Source organism: Electrona antarctica (assembly GCF_951216825.1).
Source record: "Electrona antarctica genome assembly, chromosome: 21".
In the NCBI taxonomy this organism is placed as follows: domain Eukaryota; kingdom Metazoa; phylum Chordata; class Actinopteri; order Myctophiformes; family Myctophidae; genus Electrona; species Electrona antarctica.
The window spans coordinates 26,383,981-26,407,375 of NC_136802.1; the positions used below are offsets into that span (position 1 = coordinate 26,383,981).

At 43.0% G+C, this 23,395-nt stretch overlaps 1 protein-coding gene across 1 annotated transcript in view; it reads right to left on the reverse strand.

Moving 5' to 3' along the window:
* Nucleotides 1–23,395, reverse strand: part of ppp1r14bb (protein phosphatase 1, regulatory (inhibitor) subunit 14Bb) — a 38,308-nt gene that overhangs the window by 5,396 nt on the left and 9,517 nt on the right. The window contains exons 2-3 of the mRNA XM_079491710.1: nt 1,162–1,245; nt 3–35 (exon numbers count right to left, since the gene is read on the reverse strand). Coding sequence (XP_079347836.1) covers nt 3–35; nt 1,162–1,245 — 117 coding nt within the window. The remainder of the gene's footprint in view (nt 1–2; nt 36–1,161; nt 1,246–23,395) is intronic.

The window sequence follows — 23,395 nt, forward strand, 5'->3', positions numbered from 1 at the left end:
ACCTCAGTAGGTTTATAACACTCAACCACTAGGTCCTGTAAGACAAAAACATGTGACAGTTTAGGTCATGGGTCTTCACTTGACCCCCACCTAGGAGTTCACATTCAAACTCCATTTTAACTTGGTGATTTTTTTCCCCGGTACCACGGAACATAACGCACGCACGTGCCTACATGTGCGCATCGGGGCATGCGCATAGCTGATGGCCAAGCCTATATTGTTTATAGTGTATGAGAGTTTTAGACGCACAAACACAAAGTAGACTTAAAATAATCCGGCAAACGTTATTTACTGCACAGTAGCGAAACTAAAACGTTTGCTTTGGACGAATCTCTTCTTTGATGGTGGAGAAGGCATTATTGTTGCGTGCAGAACATCACAGAAGCACTAGTCTACTGGAGGCATACTGCTGTGCAGTGTTGCTTACGTGTATGAGAACATGCGCTCAGGTAAACAGTTAAAGCTATGCAAAGGTGGGTGGGGGGTGCCCACCAAACTAGACCACTCAGCACTGGGTACTTGGTGAGTCTTGGAAATTCTGGTGAGGCGAGGTTAGGTTCGTCTTCTCTTGAATCTAGGGGGACGCGTTCTAGCGTGCACGCACGTGCACCGTTCTGTTCCGTACCTGCGCGTGCACATCACAATTATTTTGGTACCACGGTGTGGTACTGCGTTCTACGAGCATGACACCACTGGCCATGTTAAGACTAGAATTGAAAACACACGTCCTTGGTTCCGGTTACTGAGTCACAACGGTTATAAGAAGGGGGTGTGTCGGCTTAAATTAATAGGAAATACATAATTACTGAATCACAAAATGTGGGTACTTTTTCCACGACTGTGTACAGTATGTGTATGTGCGTGCGCGCATCTCTCCTTGACCCTGGCTGCCTGGTCCAGATCACTGGGCATGTCCAGCAGTGTGTGCGTGCATATGTGCATGCGTGTGTGTGTGTGTGTGTATGTATGTGCATCTCACCTTGACCCTGGCTGCCCGGTCCAGATCACTGGGCATGTCCAGCAGTGTGTGCATGCGTGTGTGTGCATGTATGTGCGTGTGTGCATCTCACCTTGACCCTGGCTGCCCGGTCCAGATCACTGGGCATGTCCAGCAGTGTGTGCATGCGTGTGTGTGCATGTATGTGCGTGTGTGCATCTCACCTTGACCCTGGCTGCCCGGTCCAGATCACTAGGCATGTCCAGCAGTTCATCTACATCTATCTCCAGCTCAGGAATGGCCTCCTCCTGTTTAACACATAGAAAAAAAGAATGTACAATTTGTACTTTTGAATACTTAAAACTGCTATGCAGTCAGTAATATGCCCCCCTTTGTGTGGGACAGTCCCGAGCTCATTTCCAAGACTTTTCAGGCATCCCACAAATTAAGACCTTATAGCTGTCCCACATTGTGACTGGCAGGCATCAGTGTTAAAATGCCCTAATAGTTAGTCCCCTAACAGTTGAGGTTCTGTTGTAAAGCTCTCTCGTTGTTACTTTTCCTGCCAGATGGGTTTTTAAGCCTGTTAAAATAACATGAGAAATATCCCCTAGGCTACAGTATACCACCCATGACCAAAATTTGCATTTTAAAACAAAATGTGAGAAGCCAGAGGAAGGAAGCCATAGGAAATATTATGCCTATGGTCAAATATCACATCACGGCATATACTGTAAGTTGCTGCTAACCCCGTCCCCACACAAGCGATACTTCTGTCCCTCAAAAGAATAGTTTGGATCTGGTCACCGTAGCCCAGCTAAATGATAGTTAGGAACCAAATGGACCTTTACTGGTTTGTAACTCAAAGACTCAAAGAGTGTACAAATGGAACCATTTGTACACTCTCAGAGTTAAATTAACTTTGATTTTACAATATACATTGGGGTCTCAAGAGATATAAATGCCATAATTCATGTCAAACAGGCGGGGCTGTAAAAATGTTCTCTTATGGGGGTATTGGCATATTATTTTCAAATAGGGGACCGCAGGCAAATGAGTGTCATTTTGGGGGTCCTTGACATGAAAATGTTTGAGAACCACTGCCCTAGCAGTCAGTGACTGCTAGGGGGCAGCAGCGCTGTTGCCTGGACTCTAGTCTGGACTGAGGAGTGGAATGACGTCGGGTGCATTGGCGGTGGCGGCACTTCCCACTCTGAACACCAGGGGGCTGTGTCGTTCCAGTGGACCACGTGTACAGAAGCATGGAAGGAGGAAATGCTGCTTCCATTCCTCCATTTAAACCAAACTGCCACATGCACAGTTGTGAGTGGTCACACGCACCCCTCAGGATGTGATGGAGCCTTTACACGCCTTTCAAAGTGTACACGGCGAGGCCTTACAAATGGAAGCTTTACTGTGTCTGTAACTCGGAGAGTGTATAAATGGAACCAAATGGACCATTGAGTCAGTAACATTTGTCAGTAGTCAAAATGTCAAATTTGATGTATTAAGTGTGTGGGTCTGATTAAAAGGCACGGGACCATAACAACACACAACACACACACACACACACACACACACACACACACACACACACACACACACACACACACACACACACACACACACACACACACACACACACACACACACACACACACACACACACACACACACACACACACACACACACACACACACACACACACACACACACACACACACACACACACACACACACACACACACACACACACACACACACACACACACACACACACACGGAAGTGGGAGTCCATATACTGTAGATAACGTGTCTAATCGTAGGAAGTATCTCTTTTGTTCTCTCTCTGTAATTATGTAGGAAAATCTGTGTGTGTGTGTGTGTGTGTCTCTCTCCCTCTCTCCTCGGTTAGGGGGCCACCCACACCAGCTGTCTCTTGCACCTGCCCAACTGCCCCCCCCCCCCCCCCAACACACAAGTCCATTTCCCACATTCATGCGCCAACACTGTGTGTGTGTGTGTGTGTTTGTGTGTGACTGTGTGCGTGTCAAATTCAAAGATTATTAATGGGGTTCTCTCTCTCTCTCTCTCACAGTGTGAGAATGTACATGAATGTACTGATATAAAAGAAAATGTAAGCTAAGCATTAATAAGCCTGAGCTTGCTGAAATGGTGTGCGTTTGTGCATGCGTGTGCACTCACACATGCACGTGCGTGTGCAAATTACACACTATCTGACACACACACAAAACATGTGTGAACCATGTGCTGCTACCAGAGAGAGAGAGACACAGACACAGACACAGACACACACACACACACACACACACACACACACACACACACACACACACACACACACACACACACACACACACACACACACACACACACACACACACACACACACACACACACACACACACACACACACACACACACACACACACACACACACACACACACACACACACACACACACAGTCAGAGAGACCGAGAGAGAGGGCAGGGGGGGGTTACATGCCCGGCAGGCAGACAAGCTTCAGACACAAAGATCTTTTTCTTATTTTCTCTTTTTTGTACAGTCACAAATGTTACCACAGTGTGTCTGAGAGGGTACACATGTAGACTGCTATGGCAACCTTGCCGGTATGGTATGTTAACCTAATGCTGGTATGGTAACACTGGCGTTAGGGTTATTGTTTGGTTAATGCTGGTATGGTAACATTGGCGGTAGGGTTATTTTTGGTTAATGCTGGTATGGTGACTTTGGCCTTATGGTATGGTAACCTAATGCCTAAAGTTTTTGCACATACATAACAAGATATGTGATCTAAAAACCTTCAAAGCAGGATCATACACAACGTTCACTGCCACGTGAAATACATGAGCTGGGAGTGAATGAACTGTAATAGACTGGAACAATTATGATACTAAAATGAATTACACACACTAGGCAGGCAGACAGGCAGAGAGAGAGAGAGAGAGAGAGAGAGAGAGAGAGAGGGAGAGGGAGAGAGAGAGAGATTGATTGTCTGGAAGCTGCATAGTAGAATAGAATGAGATGTGACAGTATGGGTGTGTGTGTGTGTTTGTGGCATATGATCTTTTCCCAGGCTACAGCTGCCATACAGAATGGTACTGAAGGAGTCTCTGACTATTGAAGTATTTGAAGCTGGGTGTCCGTGGACATTCATTGAATCATTTGGGGGTCCTTGACATGACAATGTTTGAGGACCACTGGTTTTAAACAACATTAGGAAACACACACACACATTGAGAACAAACTGATTAAAAAAACAACACTTTCCTAAATAGTTTAATGATCCCAGGCTTACCGATGCACTCAATCCGCCGCCGAGAATGTGAATGAGTCACACACACACACGTATGTTATTTAGCATACCCAATAGTAACAGAATCCATTGAGAAATCTCTATCAATTATTTGGGTTTCAACCATATACTGACTTATCTAATATTGGATTCATTGCAAACAGACCACTAGGGGGGGCGAGCCAAACTCGTTTGCGATGTTTTTTGAAAACCTGCCAGCCCATACCACCATGCCAAAAATGTACGAATTCCCTTCCAGCTACTGCATTTTGTTATGAGAGAGAGACACAGACAGACAGACAGACAGACAGACAGACAGACAGACAGACAGACAGACAGACAGACAGACAGACAGACAGACAGACAGACAGACAGACAGACAGACAGACAGACAGACAGACAGACAGACAGACAGACAGACAGACAGACAGACAGACAGACAGACAGACAGACAGCTCTTATAAACTCTGGATATAAGATATTTCATTGAACCAGTCCATGAGTTTATAAACAAGATCAAGTCGTGAGCTTGTAGATCGGCTGTTTTGTAACAATAATTCAAATCTACAAACTAACTTCTAAGTAACTAAAGTTTCCAAATACTGGAGTAAAAGTACAATATATCCCTCTGAGATGTAGTGGAGTAGATCAAGTAAAAGTATTGAAAATTGGAAACACTCACAAGTAAAGTACAAATACCTCAAAATTGTACACTGGTTTTATGTTTCAAAGGCTTCCTTTGGGATACTAGGAGATGTTTATTGTCCAGCTTTGGAATCCGAGCTAGGCTTTATCGACTCCGATCCATCCATCGATTGATCGATCGCACAACCCGGAATCGATTGATCGTTCCGCCTGCCCGCTATAGACCCCCGAGGGGACCTTAAGGGGGGTGGTTCCAGGCCGGTCCCCCGCGTCATTGTTAAAGCCCTATATAGGCATTTTATTTTTCAGCTGTTCAAAAATGTACAATCCACAAGCCAACGACATGTCGCTATGTGATGCATTGTGAGCTTGTAGATCGGCTATTTTCGAACAACGATTTTGACAAATCTGGAAGGAAAAAATAAACACTGCTGTTTCAAGGACCCTCAAAAATTATATGTAATTGGCCGCCGAACCCCATCTGAAATTATGTTGTTCCAGGGACCCCCAGAAGCAAAGATTTGAGTTAAAATGTTCGCTGTGAAAACATATACAGTATTCAAAGATTTGCACCACTTTTTCACGATTTTTCAAAAATAGCAGATCTGCTTGTACAGTAGATCTGCTATTTTTCAACAGCTAAAGTATAGGCCTACATAATGCTTAAAACATCAAAAGAGGTTCCCGTTCTGAATGGGTAAACGTTGTTTTCAAATGATGCTTTGTACGGTCCCGTTAATATTAACCTTGCAGCAATATTTTAAAGAGATGCATCATTAGTCCTCATGATTAGGATTAATAAGGCCAGGCAATTGTCAATTAATGTAGCACTTTGGGGGTCCTTGAAATTAAAATGCTTGACAAACAGATAAATGCATGACCAACAGATGCAAATGCTTGACAAACGGATAAATGCATGACCAACAGATGAAAATGCTTGGAAAACCCGACATGATCAAACAGGCTTGTTGATAAACGGAAAAACACTGAGTCAAGACCCTCCTCCTTTCTCAAAGTATCTGTCTTTCTATCTGATCTCTCTCGCTCTTGTAACTGAATTCCTCCACAAACCTCTTATGTAAAGAGTGTGTGTGCGTGCGCGCACGCGCGCGCGAGAGAGAGAGAGTGTATGAGGGAGGGAGAGAGAAAGATAGGAGATGGAGAGATAGAGACAGGTCAGTCAGTCAGTCAGTCAGTCAGTCAGACAGACACAGACACACATAAAACAACCACAGATTGCGTCAAACACATTTTCTAATGTGTTTTTCTTTCACAATCACATCTGATCCATAATGAAATGGACCCGTATACACATCCGATCCTAATCCATAACCAAATGGAACCGTAGATCCTAATCCATAACCAAATGGACCCGTAGTCCCGTACATTAGATCTAATCCATAACCAAATTAGCCTGGGGTCCACCTATGCTTTCTATGGCATAGGCAGCTCCCGACAGGATCCGCCGGGAGAATCTAGTTAGTTCTATTAGAGCGACAGAGAGAGAGGAGTGTGTGTGTGTGTGTGTGTACGTATGTGCGCGTGTTTGCGTCAATTTAACAAAGGTGCAGACGATCAGAAATCAGCAGAGAGTGATCAACGTTTGCGCTACTGTATTCCATATTGAAGTGGACTCGGCCCCAGACTTTTTTTTCCTCCCTGGAAATAAAAACGTCTGGGTTTCCGAGGCTATAACCAAATTGACCTGTACATAACATCCTAATCCATAACCAAATGAACCCATATACACATTAGATCCTAATCCATAACACATTACATTATTTGTACACAAATGGACACTGAGGCAGTGTTACTTTTGTCGACTAAATATATTGATAATTTCATCAACACGGGAGGGACTCGTGGAGAAGAGATCCAGTAGAACAAACAACTGGCGGCCCGGGGGCCACATGCGGCCCTCACCTTCACTTAATGTGGCCCCCAGGTTAATGTCAGAATACTGATATATTATTTCAGCTGTTACAATTCCAAACATGACCCGCTTTAATTACTTAAATTAAATTAGTAGCTTAATGAGTGTATTTATCATTCAGGAAATCATTCAGGATTTCAAATATAGCAAAAATAGCTGATCTACAAGCTCATGACTACTTGATCTTGTAGATCGGCTATTTTTGCTATACGACAGTAATATACAATGTGGCCCATCTGGAGTGAGTGTGGAATTATAGTGGCCCTCTCCATCGTCAAAGCTGCCCAGCCCTGCAGTAGAACTAAGTGTTAGGGAGGGACTAGTGGAGAAGAGATCCAGTAGAACAAAATGTTAGGGAGGGTAAATGGTGCATTTATATAGCTCCTTTATCCAAGGCGCTTTACATAGATTGTGCATTACATTCACCCAGTCACAATTTCGCAGACCCTCTGGACGTAAAGGAGTTAACATTCCAGAGCATCCACTTCCTGCCTGGTCACATGACCTCATGAGATCATGGGGGAGGGGAGGAACTAATATCCATGGGAAATGTGTGTGTGTGTGTGTGTGTGTGTGTGTGTGTGTGTGTGTGTGTGTGTAACGACTCACCGAGTCTAGGACGCAGACAGACTATAGGCCTGCGGCCGTAACAGTGTGTGTGTGTGTGTAATTAAGATAAGTGATGACGGTTGTAATGAAAACGTGGACCGGCTCCAACAAACCACTGCAGTCAATAATCAATGCAATGTACAGTACTTAAACTATAGCCCGTCATAAGAGAGAGAGCGTGTGTGTTCTAATCAGTTGGATGCATTTCCTCGTAGGAGGAAGACCATGATCCGCACACACACTAAATGTGATTGTTCGAATTGACATGAAAATATGTCTCAGTTCACTACTGTACTGAAGTGTATTATACAAGTGTCACACAAAGGTGCTGAAAATAGCCGATCTACAAGCTCACATTATGTACTTTTTGAGTGGTGTAAACCACTCCTACAACTGGCTTTTGTGTGCAGAAAAAATGAGCATGGTTGCTATGTTCAAAATAATTTCTGACGTAATTAAATCACACCCGGGTGAACTGGATGACCGTAGCAACCATGCTCATTTTTTCTGCACAAAAAAAGCCAGTTGTGAAATCACATCCGGGTGTGATTTCATTACGTCAGATCAGAGCTGATCAGGCTATATAATACCTTTTTTTTTTACTTAACATATTTTCTTTTCAACTAACCACCAGAGAAACAGAGATGCTGAATGCTGAACTCAATAGCCTAGATCTAGGAAAGTGGTCACTCAGTTCACCCGGGTGTGATTTCATTACGTCAGACATTACGTCAGACCACAGCTGATGCTATATAAAACCTTACACCACTCAGTTCACACGGGTGTGATTTTTATAATAAAGAAGGGATGGTGTTGGACTCTCTCTCTCTCTCTCTCTCTCACAGGTGGAGAGAGTAGCTAAATAACTACTCCAGTGACACTGTTGAACTTCAGACTATAAATTGTGTTTTTAATTGTGACATGGATCGTCTATCTTTGAGCAGAGATTCACAGTCTTCCCTCTCCAGAGCAACTTAGTAACTTCCTCCTGGGGGAGATGCGTTCCAAGGCCAGTTTGGAGATGTAATCCTCCCATCTGGTCCCTGGTCTGCCCCGGGGGTCTCCTTCCAGTGGGACGTGCATCGAGGGCCTCCCTAGGGAGACGGTCGGAGTCGAGAGGCATCCGTACTAAATTAGATGCCCGAACGACCTTAGGTGGCTCCTTTCCAAGTCAAGGAGCAGCGGCTCTACTCTCTCTTGGGTAACTTCTCACCTTATCTCTAAGGGAGATGCCAGCCACAACAAATAAATATTTTGGCTGCTTGTATCTGCGACCTTATTCTTTCGGTCATGACCCACACGTCATGACCATAGGCGTGAGTAGGAATTAATCTTTGCTTCTTGGATGTCCCTGAAACAACATATTTTGAGATGGGGGTTGGGCGGCCGATTACATATAATTTCTGGGGTCCTTGAAATGAAATAGTTTGAGAACCACCGACATAGAAACAGGTTTTTCAGAAAACTATTTGTGTTTTTTGAGTGGTGCAACCACTCCAAGGAACAGCAATGTCCGTGTCAACCGTGTGTTCAACCGTGTGTTCATGTTTGTGTGTGACTATGAGCACCAGTACCAATGAGTACCAAAAGTTGCGCTGTTGTGACAGAAACAGAGAGAGAGAGATAGTGCTGCACTGTTGCCTGCTAATGAGAGAGAGGGGGGGGGGGGATTTGCACCACTCAGTTCACACAGGTGTGATTTTTCTATTCACTTGGTCATCAAGGTCCACAGAATGAGAGGTCTGCTCTGCTGAAAACATCACGAAAATCACACTATAGATTAGACAACCAATATAAGGCAAACTTTCATCATACTCCTTCACACTCCTTGGCCTAAATTCGGCCATATCCACTGACCTCATCAAATTTGTGATGACGGCAAAAACTAGACTAACAATAAAACATTCCAGGTGACTAAAATATGACCAAAACTAAATTCCAAACTATTCAAGAGACTATGACTAAAACTAAAATCTAAATTTGCCGATCAACACTGCCCACAGCCAGTGGTGGCAAGGCTTCTTTCTATTGTGTCCTGAGACTGTGTGCTGCTACAACAGACTGGTTTCTGGTGGTTAAGAATTATCACTTGCAGTCTGCCCAGGGCAGAAAACAACCTCTCACTGCAGTGCACGTGCACACGCAGGCACGCACACAGTTCAGTACACTATAATTAGATGACAATAGAAGCGTGTGTGTGTGTGTGTGTGTGTTATCTATCGCTGCTGCTGCTTCCAGGCTCCATGACCTACACATACTGCATGTACAGTAGGGGTGGGCGATATGGATTTTTTTATAATGTCACCATTCTTTTTCAAGCAGTATCATGGATACACAATATTGTCTTTGTCACCATTTTTTTTAACCCATTTTGACCTGAGATCAGATTCTAAAAATGTCTTCTACATCCTGACAGTTTTCTGAAAAAGCTATGTTTCTATGTCAGTCGTTCTTCGATTTTTCAAAAACAGCAGACCTACAAGCTCGTAGCGCGCCACTCGGTGGCGCGCTATGAATTAATGTATTATGGTTAACAGTAAAGTAACAAAAACTACAAAGAAAAAGGAGTAACAGACCATTTAGAGCAGTGGTTTTCAAAACGTCTTCATATCAAGGTCCATTATTTATTCAGCATTTGAGCCACGGAACCACCATTTGATGACATTTAGCCTCTCAGACCCAGAACTAGAATATTCTGTTGTCGTTGGATAAGACTTTGTCCACTATCCATGCTGTATAGATGTTGGTATCATTAGGAGAGATAACAGGCAAAATGTTGATCAAAATAACAATTCTTCTACATGCTCTGATTGTGTAGACTTCTTGTAAATTAAGTAATGCCAGATGTTTAACAATTATTTAACTCTTGAGACGGGTCCATTTGGTTTCATTTTAAGGGTCCATTTGGTTACCAACTCTCCATCATCTGGGGACCACCTGGAACCCCCTCAAGGACCACTGGCTGAAAACCACTGGTTTAGACAAAAATACGTATTCTTTTTGGCAAACGAAACCTACAGAAGTATAACTTAACGTCATATAAAACTGCAAATCATAAAATGTGCATTCAACACACACACACACACACACACACACACACACACACACACACACACACACACACACACACACACACACACACACACACACACACACACACACACACACACACACACACACACACACACACACACACACACACACACACACACACACACACACTAAAGTAAGTGAAGCATATTTTCCATGTCAGTGGAAATATTTTCTATATCAGTGGTTCTCAAACCATTTCATGTCAACTTGTCAAGGACCCCACAAATTATGTTATCGGCCGCCGACCCCCATTTGAAGATATGTTGTTCCAGGGACCCCCCAGAAGAATATATTCAACGATTTTTCAAAAATAGCAGATCTACAAGCTCGTAGCGCTCAAAATGACTGCCAATGAATACAGTAGCACTTGAATGAATGAATGGGGTGAATGGGGAGATTATATGCAGATTACAACGAGAATAGGAGCTTTAACCTATCACTAAACCGTCACTCACAGCTAACGACAAATGCACGTGGCAATCATTCAGTCAGTCAATTTACACACAATCACACTCTGAACAACACATGATTCCAAAAGGGAATCTTAAAATGCCACTTTTGGTAACCACATGAACCCCCAGCATCCCTATTCTAGTGGGGGGGCATTCACCAAAAATAGCTGATCTACAAGCTCGCGACACATTGCAACCTACAAACGCAACGCTTTGTGAGCTTGTAGATCCACTATTTTTGGCGAATCGATCGGATCAGCGTACCAAATGCACTCTTTACAGGTCGGTTTTATCAACTATAGAGGATTTAAGTGGTGCTGAATTTGCAGCTCAACAAAAGATAATTCATCCCTAGTGTATGACGGAGATACAGTTTATCGTCCCATCCCTACCCAGCGTTACAGATCCTATTTGGACCCAGCATTACAGATCCTATTTGGACCCAGCATTACAGATCCTATTTGGACCCAGCATTACAGATCCTATTTGGACCCAACATTACAGATCCTATTTGGACCCAGTGTTACAGATCCTATTTGGACCCAGCATTACAGATCCTATTTGGACCTAGCATTACAGATCCTATTTGGACCCAGCATTACAGATCCTATTTGGACCCAGCATTACAGATCCTATTTGGACCCAGCATTACAGATCCTATTTGGACCCAGCGTTACAGATCCTATTTGGACCCAGCATTACAGATCCTATTTGGACCCAGCATTACAGATCCTATTTGGACCCAGCATTACAGATCCTATTTGCAGCACTCATGACTTTGGATTTAAGTAAAAAGTGTAAAGCAAATAATAAGTAAGTCAAAGTTCTGTATTCAAAATCATACTCATCATTAAATTATACTTAGAAGTATCAAAAGTATAAAACTACCACTTCATGTTATTTCTGGTATATTTTTAGCAAAAGGCCGATGCACACCTCAAGGCTATTGACAGGTGCGTAGGGCAATAAAGTATACTTAAAAGGGTATCTTTGAAAAACAAAGAAGGGTCCCGCACACTGTCAGAAAACTTGCCAGAAATGTTGCTCTTTATTTCTGGTATATTTTTAGCAAAAGGCCGATGCACACCTCAAGGCTATTGACAGGTGCGTAGGGCAATAAAGTATACTTAAAAGGGTATCTTTGAAAAACAAAGAAGGGTCCCGCACACTGTCAGAAAACTTGCCAGAAATGTTGCTCTTTATTTCTGGTATATTAGCATTCTCATTGGTCAGATTTGACAGTAACTATGGGATGGGATTGAAATGTTCTCAGGCACTCTGTCTCTGATGTCCGACTCTGTGTTCAATTCATCCAACATGTCCTGTTCTGGTTTAATAAGAACACAGATTAAAGGTAATCTTCTATAATAAGAACGGGGGTTATTAACAGAAAATCTTCTATAATAACCATGGGGTTATTAAAAAAGGATTATAGAAGGGATTATACTTTTATGCTGAGCTAAATCGGAACCCACCGCGGCTGACCGAGACCGCTGGCGTCTCACTTCTTTTCAACATTCAAAATGTCAAAGCATCAAAAAGTTGCAGATCTACAAACTAGGTTACATAACGCGCCGCTTCGCACCACGTTTCGAGCTTGCGGGTCTGCTACTTTTGTGGTGACGCTGTAGTATGATCAAGTGGGACGTTCATTTACAAAAATAAAACACAAGAAGTTTGAATATGGTAGTAAGTAGAGACTGAGTGGTTTGCATACGCAGGAGGGTTGGGTTACAGTGTTGGTACAGTCTTTAGAGTCATAAACATAGACCAGAAAATGTACACCTGCAGTCAAACCAGTTTGATGGTACTGACTGACTCTCTGTGTGTATGTGTGTGTGTGTGTGTGTGTGTGTGTGTGTGTGTGTGTGTGTGTGTGTGTGTGTGCGTGTGTGTGTGTAAAAAGGAACCGGTACATGAAACTACAGTCACAAAAGTAACACACATATGAATTATAGCCCACGTCTAAAGTAAAGCTCAAATGGTTCAGTCAGTGGACAGTCTTTCAAATTAGTGACTGTAAAGCAGTGTGTTTTGATCCAGTGAATGGAGATAATAATAATAATATGTGTGTGAAAAGGTGTGTGGAAAAAGTGTGTGTGTGCGTGCGCATGTGAAAGAGACAAAGACATTACGATTATCCACTGAATCTGCTGTCACAATTTACAGTATATAAAAATGCCATGTCACCTTATTTAACCTATCAGCCAGCCAGCCAGCCAGCCAGCCAGTCAGTCAGTCAGTCAGTCAGTCAGTCAGCCAGCCAGCCAGCCAGTCAGCCAGCCAGCCAGACAGACAGCCAGCCAGCCAGTCAGCCAGCCAGCCAGTCAGACAGACAGACAGCCAGCCAGTCAGCCAGCTTTCCCTCAGTCTACATAGAGACGTATAGTCTTTAATCTCCACCTGCTCGGTTAAACACTTAGCTTTACATCAATCACTGGGATCCACAGTTAATCCTCTAGCTGTCACCTTCCCTGTCACCTTAAAGGCCTATTCATACTTTTCGCTGGTCACCTTATCACCTAAAAGTGAGTATGAATGAATAGGCCTTAAAGGGCCACTTTACCCCGTTTGTAACCATTTTTTTTTTTTAAACTCTTTATTTTTGAATTTTTGAATATGCAAGAGACACAAAAGACAAACAAGGCATACATTAAAACAAAAACATCAACAGAAGAAACAGAATAATAATAAAAAACAAAACAAACAAACAAACAAACAAACAAATGAGGTCACGGGATGTACAGCAACAAGCAACAACAATACATATTACAGACTTGGATTCATTGACAACCGAAAAGACACAGCCCATATTCACTCCATATCCGCCCCCCAGCTAAATACTCTATCCATTTCTCCCATCTTCTTTCACCCAGCTCTTTTTGCAGTCTCAGAGAATAGGTCATCTGTTCTAGGAGATGTAGTTGTTTCACAATGTTGATAAATAGGTCAGCAGTAGGACAATTCTTTTGTAACCAATTTCTTGTAATAGCTTTTTTGCTTGCTACAAGTAAAATCTTAAGTAAGTAGGAGTCATCCTGATTTAGCCCATCTGGGAGTTGTCCTAGGTACAAAGATGTGAATGTATCATCTATTCCAAAACCCATAATGTTTGAGATAAGTGTTGTCACTTCCTTCCAAAATGGTTGAATTACAGGACAAGACCAAAAGACATGTGCATGATCAACCACTGTATCTCCACATTCTCTCCAACAGTCCATATGGTTGCCAGTCTGTTTGGACTTCTGTTTTGGAGTAATAAAGAAGCGAATCTGGTTTTTCCAACAAAAGTCTCTCCAAATCAAGGAATTAGTGGTCGTTGATTGCGTTTTCCATGTATTCATCCATACTTCATCACTTATATCAATGCCCATCTCTTTTTCCCATCTCTCTTTCACATACATTGTAGAATCCTTTTTCAACGACATAAGTCCATTATATAGTTTACTCACAAGACCCCTATTACTTCCTGAGCCATAAGCATTTGTAAATATAGTGATTAGACTTGTTGTAATACCTGGAGTAGACCCTTTTACCTTTTTACCAAAATAATCCCTTACCTGCAAGTATCTAAAAAAGTCCTGGTTAGCCAACCCATATTTCTGCTTTAAGTTTTCAAAACTATCAATATCTCCATTTCTTATCATAGTACATATAGAGGTGATGCCATTGTGGTGCCATTGTTTGTACCTATTGTCTAATACTGCTGGTATGAAGTCAGGGTCATATGCTGGCCATCTTAAAAGTTTTGCCTCCCTCTGAAGATGGAAGCGTTTAACAACTTCCAGCCATATTTTGAACGATAAATTTACCCACTGACTCCTCGTCTGAAACAGTCCTTTCTCTCTGTCAGTGCAACCCAATAGTGACTGTATTGGTATATCCATCAGGGATAACTCTATGCTTTTCCATTTTGCAATGTAGGGTCGGTTACACCAATATACCAAGGGTCTTAGCTGAGCTGCTAGATAATAGTCCCTTAAAGATGGGAGAGACATGCCTCCTCTCTCTCGGGGCAGTTGTAAGGTAGAAAATTTCACCCTTGGCCTTTTTTTATCCCAAATAAAACGTGAGATATGTTTATTCCATTCCCTGAATTGTTTTAAAGGTATTTCCACTGGCAGTGACAAAAAAAGGTATAGTAATCTGGGTAAAATTACCATTTTGACTGCTCTTATTCTGCCACCTAAATCGAGAGGAAGCACGCTCCACCTGCCAAGATCATCATACATTTTTTCCGTTGCACCTTTGTAATTTACGTCAAACAATTGCGACAGGTCCTTGGGCAAATTCACACCTAGATATTTAATATGAGATGAATACCAATTAAAATTGTATTTTGTTATGTTTTCTTGTGTAGGATTGTAATTGAATGTCAATACCTGGGTTTTATTTACATTAAGGGCATACCCTGAGTAAGAACCATATGTTTCCAATATTTCCATCAGTGTAGGTAGCCCCGAACCTGGGTCCATGATTGTGACAAGGACATCATCAGCATACAACCCGATTTTATATTCTTCTCCACCTATGGATATCCCCTTTAATCTTATTTCCTCTCTAATTGCTTGGGCCAGCGGCTCGATGAAAAGATTGAAGAGGCTCGGACTGCTTGGGCAGCCCTGACGGCATCCACGTTCCAGGGCTATGGGATCGGAAAGACTACCATTTATTTTTATCCTTGCTGTAGGGGAAGAATAGAGTGCTTGAATGCGTTGTATAAAACCCTCACAAAAACCAAATCTGTGCATTACTAAGTAGAGGAAGCCCCAATCCACGCTGTCGAAGGCAGCCCTAGCATCCAGACTGATTACGATAGCGCTGGATTTTTCATTATTAATCTGCTCAATAACATGTAAAGCCCTCCTTATATTATCTTGGGTTTGCCTGGTTTTCAAAAAACCCGATTGGTCCTCATCGATGAGAAATGTCATTGCCTCCTCCATCCTCCTTGTTAAAATTGAGGTATATAGCTTATAATCTGTGTTTAACACACTTATGGGTCTATAATTCCCACATTCCGTTTTATCCTTTCCTTCCTTGGGGATAACAGATATAAAGGCTTCATTCCATGATGGTGGAAGATGACTTTCCTTTAACGTGAAATTAAAACACTTCTGCAGTAGGGGGAGTAAGTGTTCCCTCATAGCCTTATACCACTCAGGTGGAAATCCATCAGTGCCAGGGGATTTATTGGAGTTTAGGCTAGAAATGGCTTCATCTATTTCTTCTTGTGTTATTAGTTTTTTATTCATCATTGTGTCAATTGAGGGGAGGTCTAGTGATTCCAAAAAATCAACAATTGTTTGTTTATCTGCCCTGTCCGGTTGGGAGTATAGTGATTTAAAATGTGTTTCAAATGCATTCTGTATGCTATCCATATTACTGGTAATTTTATTTGTAACTGGGTCTCTAATTTTATATATGGTGTTTTCGGCCTGTTGTTTTTTAAGCCTCCAGGCTAAAAGCCTCGACGCCTTAGGGCCAGCCTCGTAATATCTTTGCTTCATAAATCTTAGATTTTTTTCCACTTCTTCACTCAGTACTTTGTCTATTTCTTGTTTAATATTTTTTATTTGGTTTTTTATTGTAGGTTCCTTGTTTGTAACATGCGCTTGTTCTAACTCCCTCAGTTGTTCTTGTAGTTTCGAAAAATGTTCAGCCTTTGCCTTTTTTATCCTAGCTGTTCGGGCTATAATTTTCCCTCTGAGAACCGCTTTAGCTGCATCCCACAATATACCTGGGTCCACGTCTCCCCTGTCATTATCCTGTAAATATTCAGTTAGGTCTGATTCCATTTCTTCTCTAAATACAGCATTATTTAAAAGGCTGGTATTCATTCTCCAAAGTGTTTTTCTCCTTCTACCATCTAAATGAAAAGTCAAGTATACCCCTGAGTGATCAGAAAGGTCTCTCTGGCCCACTCTGCACTCCTTCAACCTGTGCAAGTCTGCATTGGCGTTTGTAACCATTTTAATGATGTTTAGGACACAAGGAACACTTTCCTAGTGTTTTTATGTGTGAAATATGTTTTTTAGATATTTTAGTCATGACGCCCGCATGTTCATGAACAAAAACCATGACAATGTGATCTCACTTTCTTCCTGGACTACAAAGTCACACTTCCATGCAGCCTTCCCCCTCTCCACAAGGAGGGGAAGTGCAATAAAGCATCAGTGATGTAAATAGGTTTTCAATGTAATGGGTCCCGGGATGCACAGGTGGTCATTCAAATGAGTCCCAAAAAATTCCTATGAGTCCCAAAAAAATCACACCTGTGTGAAGTGAGTGGTGCAACTCCGTGAGGGGGTTCGCGGGGGGGGGGGTTCCAGACCCCCAGGAATGCGCCCAGGGGGCCGGGCCGGGGCCGGTTCCGGCGTGCCGTGCCGCGTCCGAAACGGTTGAGAAATGACAGTTACCGTGTGGCGGTCCCTCTACTGTACTGTACTGTCACTGTAATGTATTGGCACCCCCCGAAAGCATCATATATACAGTTAATACGTGCGTGTGTGTTTGTGTGTGCGTTAGGTTGAGCACAGATGGTGAAAAACAACCATGCTATTTTTGTGCTCATACCCAGACACACACACATAGCTCCGTAAGGGAGTGGTTGCACCACTCAAAAATAATAAAAAAAAAATTATAAAAAAAAATATATATAAAAATATCAAATAGGCCTATACAGTATATATTTTTATGTAGGCTAGTAGTATTAGCAAGCACGACTCAGTAAGAAATACTAATAGTGGGCAACAGTGGATTTAACATAGCTTAATATACCAACCAAAAGTTGCAGTTGCAATTATTGTACTTAGCCAAAATGCAAATAGGTTTGCCATTGTGGATGTAAAATAATTTATTTGGAAAAGTGGAACTTAGAAGTCACTTGAGTCCCTGTCTACAGGGAAGAATGGCAGCTGCAAAAAAGACAGATTCACAAGCTCTTGAGAACCTGCAGATGCGCCCATCTCTGCAGCGCCGTTTGCAGCGCGTTGAGAGCTTGTAGATCTGTCTGTTTTTGCAGCGCTGGTGTCAGGATTCGTTCACGTTACAGGCGGACATGAAGTGAAGTTCAATCAGTGCGTTGAATCAGCAGCAGCAACAAGCTAATAGCCAACACCACCACCACCTGTCTGTTAGCATAGCTTGTTGCTAACGATTTGTCACTCCGTCTTTTTCTTTTCTCTCTTTTATTATTTTCCCCCCGACTTCACGGGTCGCGCATTGGGTTGTGATGAGACCCGATGTTGCAGCCTGTGTGTGACCGAAAGAGTGCTAGATTTCCACGTAGAACAGTGTGTGACCGAAAGAGTGCTAGACTTCCACGTAGAACAGTGTGTGACCGAGAGAGTGCCATAGTCTTCAGTGCAGCCAGGATAAAGTTGCGTCCACAGGATGCAGAGGCTGATGGTTTATTGCGTCCCATAACTATAAAGTGCGTTTTGGGACGCAAAACGCACCCTATTTACATCACTGAAGCATTATGGGCATTGTATGAATTCAGCAATCCAGTCAAACACACAGACTTCATTATTTTTCTGGCCGTAGGGTGCAAATTTCAAATTGTACTACTGTTATCTACTACAAATACTATTAACATTGAAAGTGACTGCAGTTTCTTCCAGCAGTGACTGTCACCTTCCCTGTCACCTTGCTTAGACCACTGTTGTTTCCCCAAATATCTTCACCAGATTGGGTCCCGGGCAAACGTCTAATCTCTCTTTTGGGTCTCGACCTGAAAGGTTTGGGAACTTCAAATCGCGGTATCACCATTATTTCAAGTGTCTGCCTTGATTATGATTCATGTATTCATTTTTCCCCATTATGTGTGGAAATACTGCATGTTTTGGTTTGAAACTATTTTAGGTTTGGAAACTAAACTAAGTTAAACAAAACAAAACCGGTCAGACTGAAGGCCAATTCATAGTCCAGTTTTCGGTGATGAGGTGACCACCGCTATCACAGAAAACTACAACATGATGTCACTGAGCCGCGGTGAAGAGAAAACCACCGCTCTCCCCAGCCCTTCTCTGTATTTACTAACCACCAAAATAGTCGTCACCAAGACTCGCTCCGGCCAATGTGATTGGTCTAGGAGTTGGTTTTGCAAGCTGAGCTCCCAACGTAAAAACAAACAAACAAACAAACTCCCGGAACAGAGCAGCGGGAGAACGTGAGAACAAAGGAATGAAATAGAGACAGCGACAGAAAGAGAGACTATATAGAATAGGAAAGGAACAGGGAAAGACCAGAAAGGAATAGGATAGAGGCAGATAGGCAGTAGAGAGAAAGCAGAAGGAAAACAATGGACAAATGTAGTGTCGGCCATGGAGGTTAGCACGTCCATGAGCAGTTTGAGCATTGTGATAAACTATGAACGGCGCCATCAAAACCACCGTTTTGGTGAAGAGGTAAACCCCGAAAAGGTGGCCACCTCTTCACCTAAATCTGGAGTATGAATAGGCCTTTACAGCTCAATGCCACAGACACATGCGGTCTTGTAAATCTTCTCCTAACGTCTATAAAATAAAATAAAACACGTCTACCGTTTTCCTAAATGTTGTTTTGTTCCAAACCCGTTGGGTTGCCTTGGGTTGGGTTGGAGGAGAGTGTCTCCGCTCTGCTCCATTTAACACATACCTGTATTGTTGTTGTGCAACAGTTAGTGCACTAAGTTCTCTGATTACATGCTGTTCACTTCATATCATATAATCTTTATCAATCTGTCTCTTTATATCAAATGTATAAATCAGTAAGTTCCTAGTGTCGCGTACTCGCGTAGCAAGATAACTATTCCACAATCTCCGAATGTTATATATAGAGTCTGGAACTACACCTCCTGAATGTTATATAGAGTCTGGAACTACACCTCCTGAATGCTATATAGAGTCTGGAACTACACCTCCTGAATGTTATATAGAGTCTGGAACTACACCTCCTGAATGCTATATAGTCTGGAACTACACCTCCTGAATGTTATATAGAGTCTGGAACTACACCTCCTGAATGCTATATTGAGTCTGGAACTACACCTCCTGAATGTTATATAGTCTGGTACTACACCGCCTGAATGCTATATAGAGTCTGGAACTACACCTCCTGAATGTTATATAGAGTCTGGAACTACACCTCCTGAATGTTATATAGAGTCTGGAACTACACCTCCTGAATGCTATATAGAGTCTGGAACTACACCTCCTGAATGTTATATATAGAGTCTGGAACTGCACCTCCTAATGTTATATAGAGTCTGGAACTACACCTCCTGAATGCTATATAGAGTCTGGAACTACACCTCCTGAATGTTATATATAGAGTCTGGAACTACACCTCCTAATGTTATATAGAGTCTGGAACTACACCTCCTGAATGTTATATAGAGTCTGGAACTACACCTCCTGAATACTATATAGAGTCTGGAACTACACCTCCTGAATGTTATATAGAGTCTGGAACTACACCTCCTGAATGCTATATAGAGTCTGGAACTACACCTCCTGAATGTTATATAGTCTGGAACTACACCGCCTGAATGCTATATAGAGTCTGCACTTCCGCTTCATCGCGCACTCATGAATCATGATAGAGCCCCCGTTGCTAGACTGTACGAACTAATAAACTAATAGTGGATTCGAATGCCATCAATGCACTGAAAGGCTCCAGCAGACGCGTCTCCTGACCTACCGCAACTGTCTCCAGTGTGAAATGTTATATTGTCATGTTTTGGAGACATTCAGTAGGCTGCATTTTGACAGCCGACGGCGCACGTTGTTCCGACATTACTAACCCTAACACTAACCCTAACATCAGTTTTAACCGGCCACGTAAGTCCCCTAACCTCATATAAGTGGCTGAGCCATGGACCCTCACAGCACAACAGGAAAGAGCCCTGGATGGAGTTTACACAAGAATGCTACGAAAGGCATCTGAACAAGAAATGTGGACCTCTATGGGGACCTACCACGGGTCACAGACAAAGTCAGAGAGAGAAGGATTAGGCTGGTTCGGGCACCCAGAAGTAGAGGCAAGTAAATTGACTCTATGGGACCCAACCCAGGGCAAAGCCAAGAGGGGAAAGAAGCACACCACCTACGTAGACGTACTGCGGCGCGACAGCTTAGCTAACAACACTGCAGAGCTCAAGAACCTGATGTTGGAAAGGAGGGCAGCGATCTAGGAGTGGTGTTGGCTAGACCTCACTCTCACACCAACTAACTAGAAGGACAATATCAATCAACAGAAGCAGAGACGCGTGTCTTCAATGAGTCTAACATTCATTAGAAGGAAAATATCAGTCACCAGAAACAGAGATGTGTGTTTTCAATGAGTCTAACATTCATCAGAAGGACAATATTGGTCACCAGAAGCAGAGACGTGTGTTTTCATAGATCATCTAAGTTTAGGATTGAAGGATTAACGATCATGAATGGTTATATTTTCTTCTTGTTATGAAGAATAAAAAATGAATGTTAGACACATGCCAAAATGCCTGTGTAATAAGCATCTCTCTCTCCACTGTATGCCAACCTCACTCAATCGCGCCAATTCTTTCTCTCCCTCTCCTGCCAACCTCACTCTATCACACTGATTCTCTCTCTCTGCTGTATGCCAACCTCACTCTATCATGCTGATTCACTCTCTTTAATGAGTAACACACAAAACTAAACTCGTTGTGCGTTTGTTTCTTGACACACACACACACACACACACACACACACACACACACACACACACACACACACACACACACACACACACACACACACACACACACACACACACACACACACACACACACACACACACACACACACCCACACCCACACCCACACCCACCCCCCCCCCCCCCCCCCCCCCCCCCATTACAGACCGGAACTGAGGGGGAGTTTGCCGTGTAACCACATGTATCCTATTACATGCTGTGTGTGGGGGGGGGGGGGGGGGGGGGGGGAGTAGGGGGAGGGGGCAGAGGGCAGTCATGTGTGTTTGCGCACACACACACACACACACACACACACACACACACAAGCCTCTTTCATTGCTACTGTTAACAAGCAGTCTTTGTAGTCGCCCTGACTGACCGACTCGCGTGCGCACCCCACACACAGTCCAGTTCCTACATTATAAGCCCATATACTTCCTCAGCAACCATGCATGCACAAAAGGCCTGATGAGCAACCTGTGCACATGTGTGTAACTGCACTAAGCAGGTGGTATAGAGCTCTCTCTCTCTCTGTGTCCCATAATAAGTGTACAGTTAAGAATAGAAATATAAACCCAGTTCACTGAGGGACACACATACGTCAGTTTACAAACATAAGTATTACAATCGTTGGAATGGAAATAGCCGTGGGGAGGCCATAGTGTTTTTTTTCTAGAGGGGGAATCCCGTCTTTAAACTAGACTTCAAACATCAGCCAATAGGAGCAGGAGGGGTTCATCTTAAAACCATACACCAAACATCAGCCAATAGGAGAGTTTCATCTTAAAACCAGCTCCGAACATCAGCCAATAGGAGGGGTACATCCCCCTTTAACCACTTGAGCGATCTGCAGTCTGAACACCCACCCACCCCGAGGGAGGAGAGAGACAGATGAAGGTGAGAGAGAAAGGGAAGAGGGAGAGATTATTCACCTTTCAATCATGCATACATTTTGTTTTGGTTGGATCGTTCCACTTTTGCTGCCAGAATGAAGCTCCTTTGAATTGAAATTCTAATTGAAGGGAGGGAGGGAGGGAGGGAGAGACGGACGTAGGGAGGGAGGGGGGGACGGACGGACGGGCAGACAGAGGGAGAGGTGAACAAAGAAAGGAAACAAGCAACACTACATGTCTTTTGTCAGCAAACAGCGATGGCAACTGTACGAATGGAACCAAATGGACCCTTACGGGTCTGTAACTCAGAGAGTGTATATGGAAGCAAATGGACTCTCAGAGTTACGGGGGACTGACTGGGGTCTCGTCTCGTGCATGCCAAACTGGGGTCCATGAAATGAAAGACGTTTGCGCATCACTGAACTAGCGACCACACTCCCTATATTAAAAGGGACACGTCACCCTTTTTGCAAAAATATATATGTTAATGATGTTTTGAAGATTTAGAACACTTTCCTGTGTATTATGTGGTTTTAGATATTTTAGATTGTCACAGAAACTGGGCTCACTTCCTTCCTGGACTACAATTCCCATAATGCTTTCGTGCACTGCTGCTCCTTGTGGATAGGGGGAGCCTTCCCCCTGTCTTACTGAGACAACATGTAGTCCAGGAAGGAAGTGAGACCAGTGACTGTGACATCATGGACACTGCTAAAATCAAAAATATCTAAAACCACATATTACACACATACATATAGACCCCAGGAAAGTGTTATGAATCTTCTAAACGTC